Source organism: Erythrolamprus reginae, chromosome 4 (genome assembly GCF_031021105.1).
Source record: "Erythrolamprus reginae isolate rEryReg1 chromosome 4, rEryReg1.hap1, whole genome shotgun sequence".
In the NCBI taxonomy this organism is placed as follows: Eukaryota; Metazoa; Chordata; class Lepidosauria; order Squamata; family Dipsadidae; genus Erythrolamprus; species Erythrolamprus reginae.
This window is the reverse complement of record NC_091953.1, coordinates 79,621,324-79,635,464: the sequence shown is the minus strand read 5'-3', so window position 1 is coordinate 79,635,464 and position 14,141 is coordinate 79,621,324. Positions and strand designations below refer to the sequence as shown.

Genomic DNA, 14,141 nt, shown 5'->3' with positions numbered 1-14,141 from the left:
AAGGAATTCACGAACTACAGAAGTGGCGAAGGTGAGATTGAGAGAAAAGAACTAACTTCAGCCAAGATTGATATCTGATAAAAAAATTGTTTGAACTCCTAAGTAGGATTGGACAATATCCCTATAAACTGTGGAAGTTATATCTTTAAAGAACAAGCTCTGACATTGCTATTGAATATCCAATCGAGCCTGATTTCAGTGGATACTGGTTAATTCACAATCCGCTGTTTGGCAGTGTGGAGCAGAGATCGGAGAGCGGGGACTGCAGACAGAGCAGCAGAACGGAATCCAAGCAGGGAGAGTAGTGAGTGAAGCAGAGTACCCTAAATTTAATATTTAGGATTGAGAAGCGGGGATATTGAGTGACTGGGAGAAAGGCGAGGTGATCAGAGAGCGGTTTAAACGGCACCAGGAAATCGGAGCTTTTGGGGATTGAAAATAATAGAGTTTTTGGAGATCTAAAATAATAGAGACAAATAGAGGATCGAGGATTTAGGATATAGAATTGTGAACTGTGGACACTAATTGTTGATTTGATGAAAAGGAATTCTTTGTGCAGTTTGCGGTGAATCAGCGGAGAAAGCAAACGTGGGAATGACGCGGAAAAGAGAAATCTAGAGACTTAAAAAACTACAGAATCCCCTGAAGGACTTAGATACTAGATTGTAAATAGCTTCTCCCGGCTCAACAAGATTGATTGCCTAGAACTTCAGCAAGAGTATGGAATAAGAAACAGAGGACCTTACAGCTGTTATTGGTGACTGATGAAAGTAAAGATCTTTTGGAAATTTATTGTAATAGATCAATATAAAAATATTTTTTCTGTATTTATAGTATTAAGAGCATATAATACCCATAACATATATAATCCTTTTGAGTAAATTTAGTATTTTAATTTATAGTATTTTATAGTATTTATTGTATAAATACTACCGTGTTTCCCCGATAGTAAGACCCCCCCGATTGTAAGACATATGGGGGGTTTCAGGGGGGTTGGCTAATATAAGCCATACCCCGAAAGTAAGACATATGTCTTACTTTCGGGGAAACACGGTAGTAAAAGCGAGGGAGGCGTCGGAGCAGTTCGCGGCGCGGATAAGGACTCCTCGGCCGGCAGAGGAAGCGCGGCGGCAGCAGCAGGCTCCGGAGGGAGCTCGGGCGGTGGCGAGAAGACGGGATTCCGGGTGCCGAGCGCCACCTGCCCGCCGTTCATGCCAAGGACAGGCACCCCCAGTTCCAGCACCTCGGCCTGCTCGCCCAGCCTCTTGCCCGGCGGGAAGAGCAAAGGCGGCGGCGGGAGTAGTGGAGGCGAGGCGGAGAAGGCGGAGAAGAAAGAAGCGGCGGATAGCTGGCGAGGCGCCGACTAGAGGGCTGGACCCCGCCGCTTTGCCGCCGGGAAAGGCGACGAAAGGGGCTATCGGGTCCCTTCCAATTGCCCGGCCGGCGTCGCCTTAGTCAGCAGCGGAAAAGCAAAGGAAGCAGCAGGAGAAGCGAAGTTCTTGAATGATGGTGGTGGCCCTTGATCGCAGCCGATGAGGTTCGGCTTTCTTCGCTTCTCCTGCTGCTTCCTTTGCTTTTCCGCTGCTGACTAAGGCGACGCCAGCCGGGCAATTGGAAGGGACCCGATAGCCCTTTTCGTCGCCTTTCCTGCCGGGCAAGAGGCAAAGGCGGCGGCGGGGTCCAGCCCTCTAGCCGGCGCCTCGCCAGCTATCCGCCGCTTCTTTCTTCTCCGCCTCGCCTCCACTACTCCCGCTGCCGCCTTTGCTCTCCCCGCCGGGAAAGGCGACGAAAAGGGCTATCGGGTACCTTCCAATTGCCCGGCCGGCGTCGCCTTAGTCAGCAGCGGAAAAGCAAAGGAAGCAGCAGGAGAAGCGAAGAAAGCCGATCCTCATCGGCTGCGATCAAGGGCCGCCGCCACCATTCAAGAACTTCTGCGAAAGACGCAGGAGCGGCGGCGACGGCGGAACGCTGCTTGAACCGCCCCCGCCTTCTGCTTAAAACCCTCGGTTCGTGCCTTTCCTGCCCGCCTCCACTCACCCGCGCTTCTGCCACTTCTAGATTTTATTTATTACATATTTTAAAATAAGAAATTAAAAAATTGCCCAGGACAATATAAGACATACCCCCAAAGTAAGACACAGTGGGGCTTTTGGGGGTAAAAAGATAGTAAGACACTGCCTTACTATCGGGGAAACACGGTATAAATATATATAAATTATTAACTATTGTTTAAAAATCAATATTTAATTAAGCTAACTCTAACTAAACAGGCTTTTCTTCTTCTCTTCTCACATCTTGCCCCCCTTCCTGTCTCTGTTGCTGTTTTTTCCTTTTTCTCTCTTTCTTTCCCTTCCTCTACATTGAAGTATTGTAAGAACCATAAACTAGGATAAATATTGCCTATTGTTAATCTATTGATAAGAGAAAATAGTTTGATATACAGTGTTCCCTCGATTTTCGCGGGTTCAAACTTCGCAAATAGCCTATACCACGGTTTTTCAAAAAATATCAATTAAAAAATACTTCGCGGTTTTTTTCTTATACCACGTTTTTCCCCACCCAATGATGTCATATGTCATCGCCAAACTAATAATTTTTGCAAATAAATAACAAAAAAAATAATTATTGTTAATAAATAATTATATTTATAAATATCAGGATCACTAAGTGTCTTATTCAATGGTGAATACCAGTAATAATGGTAAGTAAATGGTCATTAAGGGAATGGGAAATGGTAATTTAGGGGTTTAAAGTGTTAAAGGAAGGCTTGTGATACTGTCCATAGCCAAAAATGGTGTATTTACTTCCGCATCTCTACTTCGCGGAAATTCGACTTTTGCGGGCGGTCTCAGAACGCATCCCCCGCGGAAATCGAAGGAACACTGTAGTGCATATGTATTATCTGTAATTGGGTAGTATATTCAGATTTAGAATTAGGAGAACTTAATTAAGATTATTTGTGCAACATTATTATAGATTATATGCAGCTACAAATTTAACAAACTTATTTATAAAGGGAAACTAAAACTAGGGCTTTTATGGTCATTTGGAACAGAATTTACAAAATTCTAGAGCAAAAAGAACAAATTATAAGAAGAATGAAAAGCAATCCTCCAAATATGACAGAAACCAGTCCCAACAATATCTACTAATATTTCTTCCCCTGCGGCACAGAGATAGATTGATGAGATGTTATCGACAGAAAAAGAAAAAGGAGGAACAACTTTAATGCAGAACATCAGTTCTACCCTGAACATTTCTTCAAACTCCAAGAAATAATAACGAACAATCATACAGAATTAAAATCAGACATATCAAAGCTGGATAAAAGAATAGAAATGATACAAGCCTCAATTCAAAACCATGAACAAAGAATAACCATAGTAGAGAAAAAGTCAGAACAAAATGAAAGAAAAATTGAAATGATGGACCAGAAATTGAAAAACTCAAATAAAGAGTTGGAAAATTCATTAATCCATCTTGAAATGAAGAGATCTTCTTATTTCTTAAGGTTTCAGAATATAATTGAAACCAAAGAAGAAAACCTTGGAGAAGTTATGACCAATATAGTAGCTGGGATCGTAGATTGTTCTGAATCAGGCTACAATTGGCTGACTGTTAATAATAAGAGCTTCACATACAGTTAATTTTCAAACAAATAACACTTCTTTTATTTCTTCCACTTCAATCCTCATAAAATACAGTTCTGTTACAGAGGAAAATACTTTCAACTCCTTCAGACTGGATACAAGGTTATTTATCTCTCTAATTAGCTCACTGTCTGCTTAGAAACATTCTCTGCTATCTTGGCTTGATTTCACTTTGATGAAAGCTATTCTTCTTCCATTCTATTCCAGAAATGATGTAATTAATTAATTAACTTAAACACTCTAAAATAGTATATCACCCCCCACACACACACACACAATTTCTTCCATTCTTTTCTGCAACCTTCTGAACCTTGGATTTATCCATCTGCTGTCTTCTACGCTTGAGCTGTCAGAAGGCACATTTGTCTGCATGCATTCAGTTGATGGTTGGTCTGCTTCTTCCTCCTCACTAACTCCCTCTGCAACTCTTAAATCTGGTAAATTGACAGCTTCTATTTCATCCCCATCTTCTGAGTCTGAATTTTCTAAACGCTAACAGGGAAGACACACAACACCATCCCTCTCCCCATGGCTGCTCCCCTCTCCCGGTGGGTAAATGGGGTTAGGTTTAGAAGGAAAATGTACATGAAAGTCGAAAAATAACTCAGGTGCTTCAAAATCTCGGGCATCCATCCAGAAGCAATTTCCAGGCACGCCTTCCAACCAGTCCACCAGGTACTGGAATTGGTTGTCAGTTATTGGCAGGAACAGCAGGGGCTGGAACCAGTGGCTGAAGTGGAGAGTCAGGGGTGACTGGAACAAGGAGAGAGCGATGAAAAATAGGGTGTAGCTGGGCAGTGTCAGAGTGTAGGTCACTCGATTTATGACCTTTTCAACAGGAAAAGGTCCTATGAAACCTGGCCGATTGGGAAAAATTGTGGAATTTAAACTGTAACAAAAATAACGAAATCAGCAGCCTTCAAAGAATTTTTTTACAAAATGCTGTATAGATATTTACCACCCTCTATATTGGCAAAAAATTACTCAAATTTAAACTCCAAATGTTGGAAATGTAATGAAGAAAATGGCACCTTCTTTCACCTGTGATGGTCCTGCCCAAAAGCAAAAAGATTTTGGAAACTAATCCATAAATGGTTAAAAGAGATCACAAAAGAAGAAATTGAATTTTCACCAGAAAATATGCTACTAGCAATATGGGAAATAAATATCCTAAAAGAATGAATTATCTAATAACACATATAACAGCTGCTTAGAATATCCTATGCTCAATTCTGGAAAAATAAAATGATGCCATAAGAAAAGAATACAGTTGATAAAATATATAAATGCACTGAAATGGACAAAATGACTATGGAAATCAAGGGAACAAGTGATTCAGAATACAGTGATCCCCCGTTTATTGCGTCCCCAACCATTGCGAACAGGGTACTTCGCTATTTTTCAACCCGGAAGTCAAAATACCATCTACGCATGCGTGCCCGTTTTTTCTATGGGCACGCATGCGTAGATGGCAACCGGGAGATCAGCTGCTGGGCGGCTTCCCTGAGTCTTCCCCCTCTTGCTGGCGTCAGCGAGGAGTTTCCCCACCGCCCACGCAAACTCCTCGCTGCCGCCCGCCCTTCGCCCGCCCACGCCGTTCATTCTCGCCGCTTTTGAGCTGAGTCCGGAAGCGAATTCGCTCCCGGACTCAGCTCAAAAGCGCCGAGACAAGCCGTTCCTTGCCGCTTGCTATCGGTGCTTTTGAGCTGAGTCCGGGAGCGAATTCGCTCCCGGACTCAGCTCAAAAGCGCCGAGACAAGCCGTTCCTTGCCGCTTGCTATCGGCGCTTTTGAGCTGAGTCCGGGAGCGAATTCGCTCCCGGACTCAGCTCGAAAGCGCCGAGACAAGCCGTTCCTTGCCGCTTGCTATCGGCGCTTTTGAGCTGAGTCCGGGAGCGAATTCGCTCCCGGACTCAGCTCGAAAGCGCTGAGAACCAGCGTGGACAAGCCGTTCCTTGCCGCTTGCTATCGGCGCTTTTGAGCTGAGTCCGGGAGCGAATTCGCTCCCGGACTCAGCTCGAAAGCGCCGAGACAAGCCGTTCCTTGCCGCTTGCTATCGGCGCTTTTGAGCTGAGTCCGGGAGCGAATTCGCTCCCGGACTCAGCTCGAAAGCGCCGAGACAAGCCGTTCCTTGCCGCTTGCTATCGGCGCTTTTGAGCTGAGTCCGGGAGCGAATTCGCTCCCGGACTCAGCTCGAAAGCGCCGAGAACCAGCGTGGACAAGCCGTTCCTTGCTGCTTGCTATCGGCGCTTTTGAGCTGAGTCCGGGAGCGAATTCGCTCCCGGACTCAGCTCGAAAGCGCCGAGAGCCAGCGCCCCCCGGACCCCCAACCCGGGTTTGGGGGGCTGCTAGGAAGCCCTCCATGCCGGCGGCAAACAGCCGCGCCGCCCCCAATCTTTGGCTCCTCGCTAGCGCTGTGGGAGTAAAAACACCATCTGCACATGCGCAGATGGTGTTTTTACTTCCGCAGCGCTACTTCGCGAAAACCCGCTCGTTGCGGGGGGTCCTGGAACGGAACCCTCGCAACGAGCGGGGGATCACTGTACTATGATACTTGGAATATATGGTACAAGTGGATGGAGAATAAAGATAAGTTATAGTGATATAATGTGTAATGGCATACAAAAACAGATAAACATAAAATGCAATAAATAGTATGTAAAGGTAAATATAAATGGATAGGTATATAAATGCAAATATATTGTATATAAAATGGAAATATAAGAAATATAATGAAATGGGTAAGATCTGTAAAGAAAAGATATTGTGATGTATATACATTATATATTTAGTTTGCAAACTTCAATAAATAAAACTTTAAAAAGAATTTAATCACATTTTCATCTGAGCCAAATAAAATTTCATCCAATTTTGTTTTTCCAAGATTAATACCATCTACTTTAATATCTTTTTCATATCTTGCTTGTAGTTGTGTATTTGTATACCAGTATATTTTTATTGTTTTTAATTTGTTTTTTAATTCTGCTGCTGATTTTAACTTATTTGTCTGCAATGTTATATCTCTATATCTTGGAATATTATTCCAGTCTATTCTACTGGGTGAGTCAAAGCTTCTATTGTTGAAATCCAGCATGGTACTTTTGAATAATTTTTATTTTTCATCTTTTCCCAAATTGCAAATAACGAATTCCTTATACTATGTCTCTGGGAGTAATGATGTATTTTTTGTCTTCCATACAACACAAATATGTGCCATCCTATTTGTAAATAATGTCCTTCTAACACCATAAGTTATCTCTAAGCATAATCAATTTCTTAATCCATGTCATCACTGTAGCTTGATAGTGAAGCTCCCAATTTGGGAGTCCGAATCCACCTCTTGGTCTTGCATCTTATAGTATTTTTTAAACTAATCCTTGGTCTTTTCCCTTGCCAAATGAATTTCATTATTGTCTTATTCATGTCATTAAAGAAAGTTTTATCAATCTTAATTGGTACTGTTGAAAATAGATTAAGTAAATGTGGTAATATATTCATCTTAATTAATGCAATTCTGTCCATCAATGATAGCTGAGGAGTTTTCCATTTCTCCAGATCTTTCTCAATCTCTTTTTTGAGCTTTAATTATCTTCCTTAAGTGCTGAACATCTTTAATTATCTTCCTTAAGTGCTGAACATCCAAATATCTTACTTTTTTCACAATCTGTATATCCAAAAGTGTTTTTAATTTCATTTTTTGGTTCTCTATCATGTTCTTTACAATCAAATTTGTTCTGTCTTTATTAATTTTAAGGCCTGCAACTTCTCCATCTCTCTATTTGAGATAAAAGTTTTGGTCCTGATGTAAGTGGATCCTCAAGTATAAAAACCAAATCATCCGCAAATGCTTGCAATTTATAATCTTCGCCTCTTATTTTAAGTCCTGTAATCTCCTTATCCGCTCTTATATTTCTATTTAATACCCCTAATGTCAAGATAAGGCTTCCTTGCCTTGTTCCTTTAGTAATACCAATCTTATCAGTCATTTCTCCATTTATTATGCTTGCTGTTTGTTTATTATATATTGATTCTATAACCTGAAAAAATCTTGTCCCAAAGTTCATATATTCTAATTGTTGATTTAAAAAATGCCAATATAAATTATCAAATACCTTTTGTGCATCCAAACACATCAATGCCATGTGTTAGCTTTATTTATCCCTTTCTTCCCTATATTTTTTAAAAATATTTGAGCTACAGTTCCCCCTATCTTATTAAGATTTGCCTTATTTATTTGATTGATCTTTATTCATCCTATTCTTTTATTTCTAATTTTCCACTCTTGTCCTTATTGTTTCCCTATTCATTTATCATTTATTTTCTGTCCTGTAGTTATTTTTATTCTCTACCAGGATCTTCCCTCCCTGTCTATTGGAACCTTATACAGTGTTCCCTCGATTTTTGCGGGTTCGAACTTCGCGAAATGGCTATACCATGGTTTTTCAAAAATATTAATTAAAAAAATACTTTGCGGTTTCCCCCCCATACCACGGTTTTTCCTGCCCGATGACATCATATGTCATCGCCAAACTTTCGTCTGCCTTTAATAAATATTTTTTTAAAATACACTTTAATAAATAAACATGGTGAGTAATAATCTAAATGGTTGCTAAGGGAATGGGAAATTGTAATTTAGGGGTTTAAAGTGTTAAGGGAAGGCTTGTGACACTGTTCATAGCCAAAAATAGTGTACAGTGGTCCCTTGACTTGCGCGTTCTCGATTAGCGCGAAACGCTGCAACGCAGTTTTTCAAAAAATATTATTTAAAAAAATAAAATATTAAAAAATAATTTTTTTTAAATTCTGTTCCCTGAATGGAGACCGCCGGCCGCTCAATCGGGCCGGCAGGGAACAGAATGGAGCCTTCCGCGGCGGGGCTGGTAAGGGGGGGAGCCGAGGGGGGAGCCGAGCCCAGCCCCGTGGCATTCGCTTTCCTCCCGCCGGCAGCCGACTGATCGTGGGCTCCTTCGCAACCTCGGAGAGCTTCCTGGTTTTCGTGAGCTTTCATGCCCCGGAAGCTCTCCGAGGTTGCGAAGGAGCCCACAATCAGTCTCGGCTGCGGGTGGGAGGAAGGCGAATCCCCCGTGGGCTCCGTTACATCTTCCGCTGCCAGCCAGGCCATGCTGGCGGCAGCGGAACAATCGCTGGCTGTCAACTTTTCTTTTTAAAACTGGGCAGGAGCTGACTTGCCTCCCCAGTGCTAAAAAGAAAAGTTGACAGCCAGCGCTACGACTGACGGAATGCTGAGCCTCCCGGTGGAAGGCTGCCGCTTGGCCGGGGAGGCTCGGCCGAAAGGGGCTGGAGCGGCAGAGCCGAGCACGCCTTCCGCCCGGGAAGTCCTGCCCCTTCATCCCCACCCCTCGCCCCTGTGGTCGGCGGGGATGAAAGGGCAGGACTCCCTGGGTGGAAGGCGTGCTCGGCTCTGCCGCTCCAGCCGCTTTCGGCCGAGCCTCCCCGGCCAAGCAGCCAGGGAAGTCGAGCCAGGCGTGGCGGCGGCAGCGCTGCTTCTCCGGTCGCCCGGTCCTCTCCTGCCTCCTGCGCCGATGTTCCCTGCTGCGACGGAAGGCAGTCGCTTGGCTAGGGAGGCTCGGCCGAAAGCGGCTGGAGCGGCAGAGCCGAGCACGCCTTCCACCCAGGGAGTCCTGCCCTTTCATCCCCGCCGACCACAGGGGCGAGGGGTGGGGATGAAGGGGCAGGACTTCCCGGGCGGAAGGCGTGCTCGGCTCTGCCGCTCCAGCCGCTTTCGGCCGAGCCTCCCCGGCCAAGCAGCCAGGGAAGTCGAGCCAGGCGTGGCGGCGGCAGCGCTGCTTCTCCGGTCGCCCGGTCCTCTCCTGCCTCCTGCGCCGATGTTCCCCGCTGCGACGGAAGGCAGTCGCTTGGCTAGGGAGGCTCGGCCGAAAGCGGCTGGAGCGGCAGAGCCGAGCACGCCTTCCACCCAGGGAGTCCTGCCCTTTCATCCCCGCCGACCACAGGGGCGAGGGGTGGGGATGAAGGAGCAGGACTTCCCGGGCGGAAGGCGTGCTCGGCTCTGCCGCTCCAGCCCCTTTCGGCCGAGCCTCCCTAGCCAAGCGACTGCCTTCCGTCGCAGCGGGGAACATCGGCGCAGGAGGCAGGAGAGGACCGGGCGACCGGAGAAGCAGCGCTGCCGCCGCCACGCCTGGCTCGACTTCCCTGGCTGCTTGGCCGGGGAGGCTCGGCCGAAAGGGGCTGGAGCGGCAGAGCCGAGCATGCCTTCCGTCCGGGAAGTCCTGCCCCTTCATCCCCACCCCTCGCCCCTGTGGCCGGCTCATCCAGGGGGGCGTGTGTGGACTGGCAAGCGGCAAGCGGGAAGACCAAGGGAAGGTTCCTTCAGCCGCCCAACACCTGATCCGCTCCGCAGCGCGGCAGCAGCGAGGAGCCGAAGATGGGGTTTCCCCTTTGCCTTTACCCCATCTTCGGCTCCTCGCTGCTTCCGCGCTGCGGAGCAGATCAGCTGTTGGGCGGCTGAAGGAATCTTCCCTTGGTCTTCCCCGCCGCCCACACGCAAACTCCACCATCTGCGCATGTGCGGCCATGAAAAAAATGGCGCACATGCGCAGATGGTGGTTTTACTTCCGCATCCAATATAACGCGGAAATCGGTTAGCGCGGGAGGTCTTGGAACGTAACCCCCGCGCTAACCGAGAGATCACTGTATTTACTTCCGCATCTCTACTTCGCGGAAATTCAATTTTCGCGGGCGGTCTCGGAACGCATCCCCCACGAAAATCGAGGGAACACTGTATTTAATTTATTGCCTTCACTTCCCTTGTTTGCTGCTCCGGCCTCTTGTTGTTTTCTCTGCCAGCTTCCTTCTGTCTTTCACTGCTCTGGTCTTTTCAGCCTTGTCCTTGCTGTGCTCTTCTCTCTCAGCCTGCCTTGCAGCTTTCCACTCAGCTCAGCTCTGCTGTTTGGACTGCTCCATTCAGTCCTCCACTGAGGGTCCACCCTCGCTTTCCCCATTGCTCTCTGTGTTGCTTCATGCTGCTGCTGTCTCTCTTTCCCTGCTGCTCTGCCACTGCTTTTTGCTCTGGAGCCATGCATCTCCCATTTGCTGTCCTTTGCGCCAGGGATGCTGCTTCCAACCAGGAAATGAAGCCATTTGGATGATTCCCAACAAGCTTGTTTCTGTTTTCTTTCCTTCCTTCCTTCCTGCTCTGTTTATTTATTTATTTAACTAATTTATATGCCACCCAACTCCTGAAGGACTCTGGATGGCATATAGCAAAATATCATCACTGAAAACAATTTAAAAGCACCATATTTAAAACCCCTAATAAAACATTCACACTTCTCATGGCAGAGCTGGAAGATATATCAATTGCTCATCGGCCCCAGGCCTGCTGGCAGACCCAGGTCTTTAAGGCTTTCCAGAAGGCTAGTAGGGTGGGGGCAGTACGAATCTCCAGAGGTAGTTGGTTCCAGAAAGCCAGTGCTGCCACAAAGAAGGCCCTCCCTCACAACCCCACTAACTGAGACTGCCTAGTTGACAGAACCTGGAGAAGCTGTTCTCTTGCCAGCTTAATGATCCACAGCAAGTTTGCCTTTCCTCTCTTCTCCTCCTTTTCTCTCTGCTCTGCTCTATTCTCCTTTCTCACTGGCTCACCTCTTTCTTCTCTGCTTGTCATTGCATTGCCCTCGGGTTGCCTGCACTTTCCACTGCACAACTGGTTTTCCTCCCTGCTTCACAGCTGGCCCCACTCACTGGTTTGCTTCTTTATTCTCCAGTGGTTGGCTTTGCTGCCTGCAGTCAGATTGCCTTTCCGCTTCCCCCACTTTGATGGGCCCCTTGGATAGAACTCTCAGGTGCAGCTGGGTTTCTATCATGCCTCTCAGGTGCAGCTGGGCTTCTGTCTCTTTTAATTTCTCCAGTCTTTTTTCTTTTTCTATGACTTATCTTTCCCTCTCCACCTCTCCTCCTTCTCCACCTCTCCTCTTATTTTATTTTAGTAGCAATTTTTCTGCTCGTGATGCAACTATGCTTCCTCCATTGCCGCCAACTTTAATCAAGACTTAAACTGTCTTGGTTACAGAGAACAAATGACAGTCTCTGAACAATGTAAGAAGAATAATAAGAATAAGAAGCCCTATATGGATATTAGTTCATAATTTCTTGGGTGACAGAACAGTTGAAATGATGAAGAGTTGGGCTACCTCATTCATCATGACTACTTCAGAAAGTGCTAGTTAGTCACCTTATGGACATCATTATTATGTTAATTAGACAAAATGTTACTACTTTTTTAGGTACTAATAGAAGATTGTATCCCAGTCCTGAAGAGATATGCCAAAGAAGAAAGAATGTTTGATTATGTAATTAACGACTTGACAGCTATTCCAATTTCTACATCTCCAGAAGAAGGTTATTTTTAAAACTTTTATTGTATTTCTGCTTTTTAAAATAATTAAAAGTAATATCTTTGGGGCATTTGTCTGAATATGTAGAAAGTTCAAATTGGGAAAGAGAATTGTCTATTCATGCAGCTCTACTTTCTACAGACTTACTCCAGCCTGCGTAGGTTCTAGTGGAAAATCTGAAGAGAGGATCAGACATCTCACAACAGTGGTTAATGTGCAGTGGGCAAGGACAGAATGGGATGTTGAGGCTTGGATCTTTGGCCGCACCTCCTTTGCCCCAAGCCACCCACTTCAGCCCATTTACAGCCAGCTTTCCTCCTCCGCTGGCCCTTCCATGGCCAATGGGCCCCAGCCCTTCGTCCTTACCCATTCTCTCAGACACGATTTGACCTGGGTCTTTGGCACAAATAGCCCCCAGCCAATTGAGAACAGGCAGCAGCAGTGGTTCTATAGGAGCAATGTGAAATGAGCAATTGCATGTGTTAAGGCGGCAACGTGCAATGCAGGATTATTTTAAAAAGCATTATGGTTGCTCCACAGGTTTTGGGGCCTTGCAGATCTGTTACCAGGACCAGAAGGAGGATGGGTAGCAGGAATAATAATGCCGAAGCCATGGGGGGAAGGGGCAAACAGGCAAGAGTGTGTTGGGGGGACCAGAAAGGGAGCTCAAGGGGACTTCACAAAGGCAGCTTTGCTTGCAACTCAGCCCCAAAGAAAGAGGGGAAGAGGAGCAAGGTTTGTGTGGCTTTTGGCATTATGGTGGACAGCTGTGGGGCTGTTGCAGGTGAACAGCAATGCTGGTGCAGCTTCTGCAATTGGACATGGGAGGGACACAGGCGAACAGTAAGGCCGTCATGGCTCATGTGATTGTAGGAGGCTGAGGGAGGCGTGGCACATGAATGGACATGGCACTCGATTTGGGGGCAGTTGAATTGCCTGTTAGGCATCAGGCTGGAGTGGAAATGGCAGGGCTTCCCCAAGGCACATGCCACCTCCATTTACCTGACACACACACACTCTAGTCTCCCCGCAATTGCATTAGCTGCGCTGGTCTTGCTATTCACCTGCGCGCGCCCCCTCCCCATGCTTACTGCAATCACAGCAACTGCACCAGCCTTGCTGTTTACCTGCCATGTCCTCTGCCGCCACCACCACCCCAAAATGCCAGAAGCTGCGCCAGCCTTGTTCTTCTTCCTCTCTTTTGTTGGAACTGACTGAATTGTGAGCTAAGCTGACTTTATAAAGCTCCCCCTGAGGCTCCCCTCCTTCCTTTCCTGATCCTCCCAACACACTTTTGCTTGTCTGCCCCCCTCCAGTGGCCCCAGGTCTGCTACTCCTGCCATCATTCCCCCTCCCTCTGATCCTGGTGACTAATGTGCGAGGCCCTAAAATTAGAGCAGCAGCCTCATTACTTTAAAAAAAAAATAATGCATTGTATGTTGCCCCCCCAACCCCTGCGATCACCAATTGCATGCTGCTTCTGCAGCACTTTTGCTTCTGCCAGCTACCTGATTGGCTTGGGTCTATTTGTCTCATGCAGCCAAAGACCTGGATCAAATGGTGTCTGGGCAGAGATAGAGGGCAAGGGGCCCATTGGAGAATAGCTGGTGGGGCTTGGAAAACATTTTTCATAGAGAGTAACAATGAAAGATCTTTGGGTACATTAATAGCACCTAATTAGGGCTGGAAAGAAATATCTGGAGCAAGTAAAGCAATGGGGAAAAAAACCCTACAAAGACAGGGTTTGGAATACATTCTTGGTAGTAACTAACAATGAAAGAGCTTGCAAGCCGGTAAGAGCTGGGAACATTGTTAACACCTGGTTAGGGCTGGAAAGAAACTTACTCAGAGCAAGTTAAAGTAATGAAACAAACCCTGCAAAGACTTAGAGCTTGGAAAATATTCGTCACAGAGGGAAACAATGAAAGAGCCTGCAAGGTAAGAGATGGGAAGATCGTTAGCAGCTAGTTAGGGCTGGAAAAAAATTACATTCCGAGTATAAGACGCACCCTAATTATTAGCCTCTTTTAGGGAAGAAAAGGGTGCGTCTTATACACCGAAAAAATATGGTATATCTTTTTATGTGCCAAAACTGGACAAATGATACTTGGCTACAA

The 14,141-nt window shown here is 46.0% G+C and overlaps 1 protein-coding gene across 2 annotated transcripts in view; it reads left to right on the top strand.

Moving 5' to 3' along the window:
* The window catches only part of SMS (spermine synthase), a 128,399-nt gene that overhangs the window by 80,586 nt on the left and 33,672 nt on the right, over positions 1-14,141 (top strand). For both annotated transcript variants that reach the window (XM_070750718.1, XM_070750719.1), the window contains exon 8: positions 11,914-12,028. In XM_070750718.1, the coding sequence (XP_070606819.1) occupies positions 11,914-12,028 (115 nt within the window). The remainder of the gene's footprint in view (positions 1-11,913; positions 12,029-14,141) is intronic.